The sequence below is a fragment of the Stenella coeruleoalba genome (genome assembly GCF_951394435.1).
Source record: "Stenella coeruleoalba genome assembly, chromosome: 2".
NCBI lineage: Eukaryota > Metazoa > Chordata > Mammalia > Artiodactyla > Delphinidae > Stenella > Stenella coeruleoalba.
The window spans coordinates 149386839-149399068 of record NC_137147.1 but is presented as its reverse complement, the minus strand read 5'-3'; the positions used below and the strand labels follow the sequence as shown (position 1 = coordinate 149399068).

The window sequence follows — 12230 nt, the reverse complement described above, 5'->3', positions numbered from 1 at the left end:
ATGTATTGATATTATAAATATATAAAATATTTTTATGTATGCACACACACATAGTTCCCACTGGGGAACCTGTAAATTATACACCTTGCTTATAGGCAGGTTTCAGGAACTCTACACAGTTTTTTAAATTGGGTTAGGATTTTTTGCTAAATGTCTTCAATCCAAATCATCACCATTACTGTTGCTTTGCATTAACCTGCATATTCTCCTGGAGAATGCATCCTTTGGTCTTGATGTTAAGATTGTCATTGTGGTTCCATACTAGGGTATCCAGCCTAAACTGGGGAAGTTGGGGTAGCCCTTCTGGAGTCGATAACAGTAATGATGTCTCAAAAGATCATAGAATTCTCCCAGAGAGGGGAAGCAGGGCATTCTAGGTAGAGGGAACAGAACAAAAAACATAAAATATGAAGAGGTGTGTGCTTCCCGTGTTTAGGGGACTAGAGGTAATTTAGTGTAGCTGGAGAAGAGAGCCAGGATATGGGGACCACGCACCAGGTAGGCAGGACCTTGTAGATCATGTCAATTTTCATTTCAGGCCCAAGGTGATAGGCTTTCCCTGATAGACTTTAAACAGCAATGAGGAGTGTCGTATTTATAAAAATTCATTTCTTTGTAGTTTTTGGAGGGAGGTAAGATTAGAGGACGGGAGACCAGTTAAGCAGCTGCTGCTTCTTAATCAAGCCAGAGATAATGAGACGATGAACTTAGGTTCTTAGACTTGTGGCTGTGATCACAGCGCCGTGACTGCTTAATTGCCCACATTTTTCCACTCCTCTTCTCTCTCACTTTATGAATCTGATTATTTGCTGGTAAAGGTTTTGGAGTTTTATATTTTGGTGTCAGTTAAATGATTTCGTGCAAAAGAACCCTCTCCCTTAATGGGCTAAGACCACATTGGAAAGCCACGAAGCAGGCAGTTTTTGTTTGGGAAAGAACAATCTACAATTTCCCTCCTTGGGTTAGATTTACATTTCTAAGATAGATTGTTCTCATTTTGCCTAAGAAAATTGGAAGTGCTGTGTTTCTGTTGACTGTTGGTTTCTGGTCTGCTTCATAGGAGTAGATGAGGAAGTACCTCCTAAGTTCATGCATTCATGAACTTGGAACCTGGATTCAGGTGCATGAGAGCCAAGACACTGCCTTTTCTGGTTTTGATTTCTGCTTTTACCTTTTCCCCTCCCTTTTAGTTGGAGTTTTCTAACCACTTTGCAGTAGGATTTTAGCCGAATCCTTTTGAGAGTGTCATCCTGTTGTTAATGTTCACGCAAGAAAAAAATAAAGCATCTCGAACACTTAACTTAGGATATTTTTGCAATTAATCGTAGGCTTCTAATTCTTCATCTGAAGTCAAAGATCTCTTGGAACAGAAAAAGAAGTTGACCACAGAAGTGGCTGAACTTCAGAGACAGCTTCAACTAGAAGTCAAGGTATCTGATTTTTCTTGATGCTATTTTATTCTGTTCCGTCTTGATTGATAAAGAATATTTTAAGTACCTTGGGTTGCCCAAGTGAAGTGAAAACAAATTTTTTCCCCAAAAGAAACATTCTTCCCATCGCTGAGCAAATTCCTGTATATTTAGTTCCTGCTGCCCAAAGAACTTTTTTTTTAAGTAAACAAAGGACATAGAGAATGTTGGCTTTGACAGAGTAATAGAAATGCTGTTGGATTCAGACAGGCGTATTGGAAATTAAATGTATATAAAACATCTGGACTAAGTAATAGAAAGAGCAGAATGTGATTTAGCTGTGTTTGTGTTTCTCTTTTAGAAGTATTACAATTCATTAAGTGTTTAGTGTTCTTTCTAGTTGCGAACTCCCATGCCTTTATTACATAGTTCCATCAAGTTGTTTAATAATCTAAGTGCAGAGACATGGAGTCCATCAGAGATTAGAAGGAGGCTTCCGTGGGATGACATTAATGTACGGTGGAGGTACTTTAACATCACATATTCTTATTAGAATCAGCAGAACATCAAAGAAGAGAGAGACAGAGTGAAAGCAAACTTAGAAGCACTCCAAAGTCAACATGAAAGCAAGGTAGAAGAGAATGCCGAGCTGCAGCGGCGGCTGGAGGGAAGTGAAGGGGAGCTCCGGAGACACCTGGAGGAGTAAGTTCTGGCCCAGAGCCTGTGCCCTTCCTGGTTTCCTGCACCAATGGAGCCAGACACTTTTTTTTTAAATTAATCAATTAATTAATTTTTGGCTGGATTGGGTCTTCATTGCTGCACGCGGGCTTTCTCTAGTTGCGGCGAGCGGGGGCTACTCTTTGTTGCGGTGCGCGGGCTTCTCATTGCGGTGGCTTCTCTTGTTGTGGAGCATGGGCTCTAGGTGTGCGGGCTTCAGTAGTTGTGGCTCGCAGGCTCTAGAGCTCAGGTTCAGTAGTTATGGTGCATGGGCTTATTTGCTCCGAGGCGTGTGTGATCTTGTTGGACCAGGGCCCGAACCCGTGTCCCCTGCATTGGCAGGTGGATTCTTAACCACTGCGCCACCACGGAAGCCCAAGCCAGATCCTTTCTGTCCGTTTAATTCTGCCCAACCTTCCAGATCTTTATAGGGCTGCTGACCCTTCCTTTTCTCCCTCTTATTCTTATAAAATTATAAGGCTGCTGACCCTTCCTTTTCTCCCTCTTATTCTTATAAAATTATAAAACTGGTGACGTGTAGACTGGTAAACAGAATGAATTTAATAATTTAAAAATTCTTTGTGTACCTCAAAGGATATTTGTAAAGTTTCAGCCCTTAGAGTAGATCTCAGAGCAGTCAAGTGAGAAGCAAGGAATGCCGAGAGGTGATATCTAAGGACAGATCTCAAAGAGCCTGCGTCCAGCCTCTAAAAAGCATGTGTCACATGACCTCCACAGTCTCCCACGTTCTGAATTTTGTCCTGGATGGTGCTGACCAATTTTTTTTTTTTTTTTTGCGGTACGCGGGCCTCTCACTGCTACGGCCTCTCCTGCTGCGGAGCACAGGCTCCGGATGCGCAGGCTCAGCGGCCATGGCTCACGGGCCCAGCCGCTCCGCGGCACGCGGGATCCTCCCAGAACGGGGCACGAACCCACGTCCCCTGCATCGGCAGGCGGACTCCCAACCACTGCGCCACCAGGGAAGCCCAGTGCTGACCAATTTTGTGACCAGTGCTTATGTACTTCTTTTGGGTCTTCAGAGAAGGAAAGACAAGCCCAAGATGGCCCTGCCATCATGTTGTGTTAAAATCTGTGACAAGAGGATTTGAAACGAAGGTGTGAAAATGGATGGTGCCGTGAAGCCCACTGGCCATGACAGAAGCCTTGAGAGGTTAAGCAGGAGTGAAATCTAGAGGGAAATTCAAGAAAAACAGGACATTATATCATAATAGCATTTGATTACCTTTGCCATTTTGATGGTGTAGTGTTTGCTTTTGAAACATTCTTAGAGGTTAATTTCAGAAAAGAGATTAGTAAGGAAAAAATCAAAATTTAGAGTGCAGTGAAGACTTTACAACATAAAAGGTAGAATAGTTGTGAGTTCCATTTAGAGCAGAGGTTGGAAAACTTTTTCTGTCAGATAGTAAATGCTTTAGGGTTTATGGGCCATATGGTCTTTGTTGGAACTGTTCAATTCTACCATTGTATTGTGCAAATGACCATAAACAATACATAAATGAATGAGCGTGGCTGTGTTCCAGTAAAACTTTATTTACAAAAGCAGGCAGTGGGCCAGATTGGCTCATGGGCCATAATTTGCTAACTCTCCTGGTCTAGAGTACTGGGGATGGGGTGGAGTAGGCTGGTGGGGAGTGGGGTGGCTTTAATGAAAACATTTATCATAAAAGTTGTGCTCTTTTTCCTGATTCCTTATCTTCTATGTCCAAATTCTAGTACCCCGTGATCTCCTTCTGGGGAGGAAATGTCACTGTATAACCTTTCCCGTTACATTGGTTTGAGTTCTCACTTGTCTTCTTGTTGGGCAAATTAGACTGTAGACATGAGTTCTTACCGGTGCCTTTATGGTTTGTGATTTTCTGTTCAGTGCAGAACAGAAAATGGGAGGCTCCTTGGGGATTCAGGTGACTCTGCTTGATGAACTGAAGCTCTGAAAGCAGACTAGATGAAAATAAGCAGAGGCCAGGAGAAACTCTCTCATGGGCTTCCTTTCCTGCCAGGCTGTTCCAGGTGAAGATGGAACGAGAACAGCACCAGACTGAGATCAGGGATCTCCAGGACCAGCTCTCAGAAATGCATGATGAATTGGACAGTGCCAAACAGTCCGAGGACAGGGAGAAGGGGGCTCTGATTGAGGTAAGTGGGGCTGGGGTCAGGTGACAAGAGAGGCCCCGTCTGCCTGGACAGTATGGGATGGGTGGGGGAACTGGGAGCCATACTCTGTTGTGTGTTTGTTCTACCTGTCCCTATGTTCCCTTCTGTGAGAGCATCATATGCAATAGTTTGTCTTAGGAAAATTTTCAGCTGTACAGAAAAACAGAATAATGTGTTAACTGCCGTAGAGTCCCAGTCCAAATCCAACAGTTATCAACATGTTGCCCTATTTACTCCACTTTTTTCTTCTCTCCATCCATTCATTTTTCTTTTTTTTCATTCATCTATCTATTCATCTTTTTTTAAAGTTAATTTTCATTGGAGTATCGTTGCTTTATATCTATTCATCTTTGCTGAACCATTTCAGAGTAATTTATAGATAAAACCACGTCTCACCCCTAAATTTTTCAGCATGCATTTGAATAATTAGGGAATTTTCTTATAACCACATACTATTATCACATCTGCAAAGTTAATTCCTATGTTGTATTATATACAGTATATGGTCTTTATTCATCATTTGCCAGCTGTCCCTCAAGAGTATTTGCTAGTTGTTTTTCCCCCAAGCCAGAATCCAGTCAGGAATCCCACACTGCTTTCATTATTCTCTCTCTCAGAGTTCACTTTTCTTAGTATAGCCTCTGTTGTCCCTGCATCCCCTACTCCTTGCTCTTTTTCTCCCATCCCACTTCTGTTTTTTTGTTTGTTTGTTTTTGCGGTACGCGGGCCTCTCACTGCGGTGGCCTCTCCCGTTGCGGAGCACAGGCTCCGGACGCGCAGGCTCAGCGGCCATGGCTCATGGGTCCAGCCGCTCCGCGGCATGTGGGATCTTCCCGGACCAGGGCACGAACCCGTGTCCCCTGCATCGGCAGGCGGACTCTCAACCACTGCGCCACCAGGGAAGCCCTTTTTTCCTACATTTTTATTTGTTTCCCTATTCATTGACAGATTTCATCTATAATGTAGGAACAAATATAGTGTGTCTACAGTTTTGATACCTGCTTTTAAAAGTTAATACGTCAGAAATATTTTTCTTTATGATACTTTATAGTCTTCATATTTCATTTTTAAAAAGATACCCCACAATATGCTTAACCATCCTCCAATATTTAAGTTGTTTCTTTTTTTTTTAAATTATGAGAAAATATGTTGAATTTTTTATATGTATTCTTTTACTTCTTTAGAAAAATTTCCTAAGGAGAGAAATGTCACTGAACAGGTTATGACTTTTGATAAAAATGTAGCTTCAGGGCTTCCCTGGTGGTGCAGTGGTTGAGAGTCTGCCTGCCGATGCGGGGGACACGGGTTCGTGCCCCGGTCCGGGAGGATCCTACATGCCGCGGAGCAGCTGGGCCCGTGGGCCATGGCCGCTGAGCCTGTGCGTCCGGGGCCTGTGCTCCGCAAGGGGAGAGGCCACAACAGTGAGAGGCCCGCGTACCGGAAAAAAAAAAAAAAGTAACTTCAGAAGCATTTAAATAGAAGGTAAGACTTCCCCATAGTCTATGATTCCTTGTGTGGACACCTCACTGATTCTAAAAGGGAAAGATATTATCTTAACTATCAGGAAGTCTCTTAAGTTCTGAATTTTCCTAGTAACTAAAACCTAAAATTGTTAGTTGTCCTTTCCCCAGGTATTTTCTATCCTTTTAGATTCTCTGTTTTAGTGCACTTGAGCTTGCTCTGATTTGCTATTTCTTTTACTAGCCAGCTCATTGAAGGGCATATCATCTTTGCTTCTTCCCACATTTCATGCCTAGCATAGTGCCAGGCAACAGAGCAAATGAATAAATAAATTTCAATATTTAAATTAATTTTAGGGACTTCCCTGGTAGTCCAGAGGTTAAGACTCTGTGCTTTCAATGCAAGGGGCACAGGTTCGATCCCTAGTCGGGGAACTAAGATCCCACATGCTGTGCTGTGTGGCCAAAGGAGAAAAGAAAAAAAAAAAAGGTAAATTATTTTTAAAATGCCACCACTAAAAAAAAAAAAAGGGAATAATTCTGAAATGAACTGTAGCTTCTTTGCCTCTTTGAACACAGTATAGTGAGCATATATTAACTGAACATAACTAGCTTTTTGACTTATAGTGGTAACTGGGATATGAGCTTCAGCTTTGGTGATGTGTTTTCAGGCAGAGGCTAATAGTGAGAGACTCAGGAAAGGGAAACAGCGTACATCTTTTCTTAAAAATGTTCCTGGTGTTGCCGGTTTTCTGGTTATTTGCCTCTTTCCTGTAATGGAAGCTATATCATCTATTGCTGCCTTTCGGCAAGAAAAGTTAGGACACAATTAGCTTCTCTATGCCAAAGTGGGTTTCTCTCCCTCTGGAAAATTGTCCTCACTCTTTTTATCAGTTTCCTTTGACGTGTCAGCAACATTTAAAAAACGATCTATGGTTTCTATATCACTAATAAAATAAACCCCATCTCCTCGTCACTTTCAGTTTATTCTTCATATCTTAATAAAAAGTGGCCTGGGGGAATCTGATAACAGATTATAGTTGTAGCCAAGTTTTCCATGGCACTTGGCTTAGAACAGACTCTTAAACACAATGAACATTAAACACTTCTGCTTTTTAATGTTTGCAAAAGCTTGAAGGCCCTAAATTTTGTGAGGCCTGCATAATGCATAAGATTTCTCATGAAATATTTTTTAATACTTCACATTCTGTTCAATAACATTGGGCCCCTATATGGAGTCAGTAAAGTAACATTAAGAGAGAATAAAATCATTAAAAAAAAAAAGGAAAGAAGGAAGGAAAAAAGGAAGAAATAGTAGAAAATATCCTGTTTTTTTAGGAGAAGCCAAATAATTGACCAAGAATAGGATGACTGTTATTTCTTAGTTAAACAACTGATGGTTCCGAATTTCTTTTTTAACTCAAGATACAAAAATAATTTTAGGTCAAGTTTTCAGTCACTTCTTTGTCCATAAATACATTTCCCTCTGTTCTTGGAGTGATGGGTAAACATGCGACATCTCTCTATGCCTCATGATGGTGGGTTTTTCTAATTACCAAAGATTGTCTTTGATGGGAGCCTGTAGTGTTGACAGATGGGCCAACAGAATCTCATGGTGTTTTATCCCTGACATTTACCAAGATACAGGTACTTAGATATCAGTAAACTATTCTGGTTTTAAAATCCTATTGGTCTGGGGATAGGCTGTGCTCAGAAATGACATCTCTAGAATAATTATAAGCTTATTTTGTTGTGATGTTACTGAACATTATACACATTTTACTAAAGAAGCAAGAGAAAAAATCATGTTTCTCATCAACTGTGTTACACTTTTTAGGCCATCCTTCTGAGGAAAAAAATAATTCTTTGGCAGCTATAGTTTTGATAAAAAACCTTTACTTTTCCTTTCAATGAGTGTGGGCCAGAGATAGGGACTCTGTAGAACTTCTGGGAAGCTTTTATGCAAAAGAGAGTCTAGATCAGTTTTGTTTTCTCATTTTGACATGGAATACTTGTGAGTAGGTGGTGTGTGAAGTGAAACTTTCTGTGGGCAGATGAGCTGCTACTCAGGACATTCTGGTTTGTGTCTTTTGGTGCCCCTGCTGTCAGGACAGCCACTGGCTGCTGCTAGTAACAGCTGGGGCCCAGAGCATGCTTCCTTTTCTTCTCAACTTTCCTTCTTGTCTTTTCAGGTTCTGGGCAGGTTTCTTTGCTCCTGTTTAAAAAGGTGGACCTCCTTACAAGCACTTGAGCAGAACTCAATACACCGTTCATTTGCATCTGAGAGACTGAGTAACTGCCCGCTCCTCAGACTTTCTTGAGTGTGTAGTTTTGTCATCAGGCCTGCAGAGGCTGTGTAGTGAAGAGAACGGGCATTGGTATCCAACCTGGGTCCCAGTCTTCGCTCTACCACTTACAAACTGCGTGATCTTAGGCATCTTAGCATCTCGGAGCTCCAGTTTTTTGTTTTTTAAATGATAATATTCATCTCCTATGATTTTTTTTTTTTTTTTTTCCCCCGGTACGCGGGCCTCTCCCATTGCGGAGCACAGGCTCCGGACGCGCAGGCTCAGCGGCCATGGCTCTCGGGCCCAGCCGCTCCGCGGCATGTGGGATCTTCCCGGACCGGGGCACGAACCCGTGTCCCCTGCATCGGCAGGCGGACTCTCAACCACTGCGCCACCAGGGACGCCCTCTCCTATGATTTTTAGAAATGCTTAGCGTAATTCTTATTATGTAGTGAGTACCAAACACAGTCAATTTTTTTAGCCTACCCTGTACCCACCCCCAAATACACATCCATACTAGGTCTGTATCTCTTGTACTTTCATGTGTGCAGCTAGCCTGGATGTGTATAGGTTTTGAAAGTACTGATTGTGAGTGCCCAGAGTTTTCCTTTGTTTGCTTTGATTGGAGTCTCCAGAGAGGCATGTGCATCTCTAATAGACGTTCACGTGTATTTTGAGGTTTATATGTTTTCTCTCACTTCTTTGGCTTGATATAATTGGCAGTGAAGCCACCGAGGTGATGAAGTGAAGTTTTTGAAATCTCCCGTCCCTTTCGGTCTCTACCCTGGAAAGCTTCAAGTGCTACTCAGTGATACGGTGAGGTATAATCTGATTGGATTTGTGCAACAGAGTCCACTTAAGCAACAGCCCCAGACACAGATAACAGCGTGTTGGTGTAGAATGGACCATAAAAACAGGTTCTTGACATGCATTGGTGGCAGTGCACAAAAGGCAACACAAAACACAGATATATCCTGGAAAAGATAAGTGTGGGAAGAGGAACTGACTTATTGTTAAAACAATTGAGAAATGTGTGAAAATAAGAGCAGGAAACGGGGGTAGGCTCGCAAGGGCAATTGTGAAGAAGCTGGCAGGAGGCTCCGGGAAGGCCTAGAGAGATAGCCAATAGCAACAGTGATGGGGGGGGGGGGTTTGCGGGTGTTTCTAATATCCCTAAGGAGGGACTGGACAGTGGGAAGCACAGGGCATCTCCTTTGACAAATATCAGGACGGGGGTATATTTTCATAAAATTTACTTATGTGTTCTGTGTTTGGTGCTTTGGAAGAGCCAGAGTTGCTCTAGTTGCCTAGACGAGTCTCTGGAAGTTTCTTCTAAGCTTATTAGTGCTTGCTAGCTAGATTCTTGAAGGACTGATTCTTAGTCTGTGCAATGCAGCTCTATCCTGGGATTGCAGAGTCTCCCCTGGTTTAATGGATGTGCATGCCTAGAGTAAAGGAAAGAGATTCCATTGTCAGTTATTCTTAACTTGATACAGGTAGTTTCATCCGCTCATCAGTGACCCACTTCTTAAATGGAAAGTAGTGTATCATCTCTGAGGCCTCGGGTCCCAGGTGGCAACCATGCCTTCAGTTTGCCAGGAGCTCCAAGAGGACAGGATGCGTATTTACTTAGAAGCTGCCAGTGAAAGAATAGACGAGTTTAGAATTCTGACATCTCCAGACTCCTGCTGTACTGCCCATGTTAATTTATTTATGTCCAGAACAGGCCCACTCCCAATATCATTGATCCATGCATCAGAAATATAAATCAGATCTATGTCCTTTTTTCAAGGAGCTGATAATCTAGCAAGAGAGATAGGAAAATAAAATCTAGATACAAGGACTGCATGGTAAAAGTATTAAGTGCTATGAGAAGCACAGCCTAACTGCGGTGGGTATTCAGGAAGGGGATTCAAGGAAGACGTCTTGGAGGAGGTCATACAGTATCTGAGTCTTGAGAGGTTTTCTGAAAGGCAGAGAGACGTGGGACTGAGAGGGACGAAGGGCATCCCAGACAGGATGCTGTGTGGGTGATGGCATAGAGGCTACAGGTGAGAAACTGGAGCTTGGGAGCCGTTGGGCAGCTCTTGCAAACCACCTGGGCTGGAGTTGATGAGAGCCTCAACCAGAGAAGTGAGGGAAAGGATCTAAGATGTTACAGAACTAACTTTGGTTGTGAGGGACAAGGACGAGAGAGATCAAAGTCGCTGCCAGGCTCCTGAGCAGGCACTGCCGTTCCAAAGAAGAGGAGAGGAAGGGACTTGAAAAATTCATTGAGAGGGCTTCCCTGGTGGCGCAGTGGTTGAGAGTCCGCCTGCTGATGCAGGGGACACGGGTTCGTGCCCCGGTCCGGGAAGATCCCACATGCTGCGGAGCGGCTGGGCCCCGTGAGCCATGGCCGCTGAGGCGGCGCGTCCGGAGCCTGTGCTCCGCAACGGGAGAGGCCGCAACAGTGAGAGGCCCACATACCGGAAAAAAAAAACCAAAAAAAAAAAAAAAGCACTGAGAAACATAAGCCTCCGGAATCATAGGTGCCCAAGGGACATCCAGATGGATGAGTCTCGCAGGTCTGGACTCAGATAAGGGTTGGAGGTAAAGGTTTGGGGGGTTATTTATATAGAATTTAAAATTGAGGGGAAAAAAAAACCTAGATGAGCTTGCCAAAAAAGAATGAAGAATGCAAAGGCACATTCTTGGGGATCATTTTAGCTTTTTAATAAGAGGGAGAGAAAAACCAGAAAAGATTGTCTCAGAAAAAGTGGCCTGAGGGAAGAAAACAGGAGCATGCAGTGTCTTTGAACTGCAAGGCAGAAGAGACTTCTAAGGGGACAGGTGAAGAGGATCAAAGAGGGATTGAGAAAAGTGAGGACTGAGAAAAGGCCATTGGATGTGGAGATTAAGAGGTCAGTACAACCTTGGAGGGGACAGGCTTAGCAGACTAGGAACAAAAGCCATTTGCAAGAGAGTAAGGAGTGACAGGGTGGTCAAGGAGTAGAGGCAGTGAACAGAAATTATACTTTCAAAAGTTTGGTGGAGGGCTTCCCTGGTGGCGCAGTGGCTGAGAGTCCGCCTTCCGATGCAGGGGACACGGGTTCGTGCCCCGGTCCGGGAAGATCCCACATGCCGCAGAGCGGCTGGGCCCGTGAGCCATGGCCGCTGAGCCTGCGCGTCCGGAGCCTGTGCTCCGCAGCAGGAGAGGCCACAACAGTGAGAGGCCTGCGTACCACAAAAAAAAAAAAAAAAAAAGTTTGGTGGAAAACGTTGTTTTTTCGTTTGTTTGTTTTTGCCCTTGGCTCAGGATCCTTGTGCGCTGAGGAAAAGGACATACATTCAAGGAAACAGAAAGGAGCAAAATGACAGAAAAAAAAAGACAGCTGATGAGTAGAGACTTGGAGCAGGGTGGCAGGGGAGAAAGCTTGTTGTCTGTGAAGTGGCTTTGGGTGGGGAGGAACCCTGGCGTCCAGAGAGGAGCTGGGTGGTCAAGCCCAAGTCCTGGCTGAGTACAAAGTAGGGGTGTCCGCCGGGGAGGGTGAGCCTCAGCTTGAGGGGAGCTGAGCAGGTCTGACTAGAGATGGTGACCTGAAGGGAATGCCCAGCCTTGGCAGGACACCCTTGTGTTTAGGTGATGCGATTTATCGCGGAACTTGCTGCCCAGTCTTGTGACTTTGCTCATGAACAGTGAGGTTAGGAGGCAGTGAAGGCGGAGAACGTGTGAATATCGTGCCTGCTCAGCATGGGGCAGGGGCATCCCGAGGACTCGGGTTGTGGCTTAAGGGTTTGAGTACACGCAGGCTTCTGGGGGTGAAGGAAGCGAGGCCAGCAAGTCAGCATTCCCCCCACGAAGCAACGGCTCCTGAAGGCCGCCAGCAAGGGCTACAGACCATCGCACCGAAGTGATGTGAGACGGAAAAAGCAGACCTGGCCCCTCAGAGCATCGAAAATGAAATCAGTTTCCCTTTTCTCCCTCAAATTAAATCTCAGAAAAGCTAAGATAGTCGAATCCAGGGGGATGGTGGACTCTGAGGAAGGGAAGGGGAGAGGAGGAGAGGGGCTAAAGCAGCGTGTAGTGTACGGGAGGAGAGAGTGCGGAGGACAAGCAAGGAAGGGTAGGGCCGTGTGTGCCGGTGACCGAGGGGGAGGTGCAGGGTGGCTCGCATCCTCACCTCCCCGCCCGCGTTTCCTCC

The 12230-nt window shown here is 44.4% G+C and overlaps 1 protein-coding gene across 3 annotated transcripts in view; it reads left to right on the top strand.

Moving 5' to 3' along the window:
* Positions 1-12230, top strand: part of CGNL1 (cingulin like 1) — a 154467-nt gene that overhangs the window by 60993 nt on the left and 81244 nt on the right. For all 3 annotated transcript variants that reach the window (XM_079912038.1, XM_079912037.1, XM_079912039.1), the window contains 3 exons: positions 1329-1430; positions 1963-2111; positions 4145-4280. In XM_079912038.1, coding sequence (XP_079768164.1) covers positions 1329-1430; positions 1963-2111; positions 4145-4280 — 387 coding nt within the window. The remainder of the gene's footprint in view (positions 1-1328; positions 1431-1962; positions 2112-4144; positions 4281-12230) is intronic.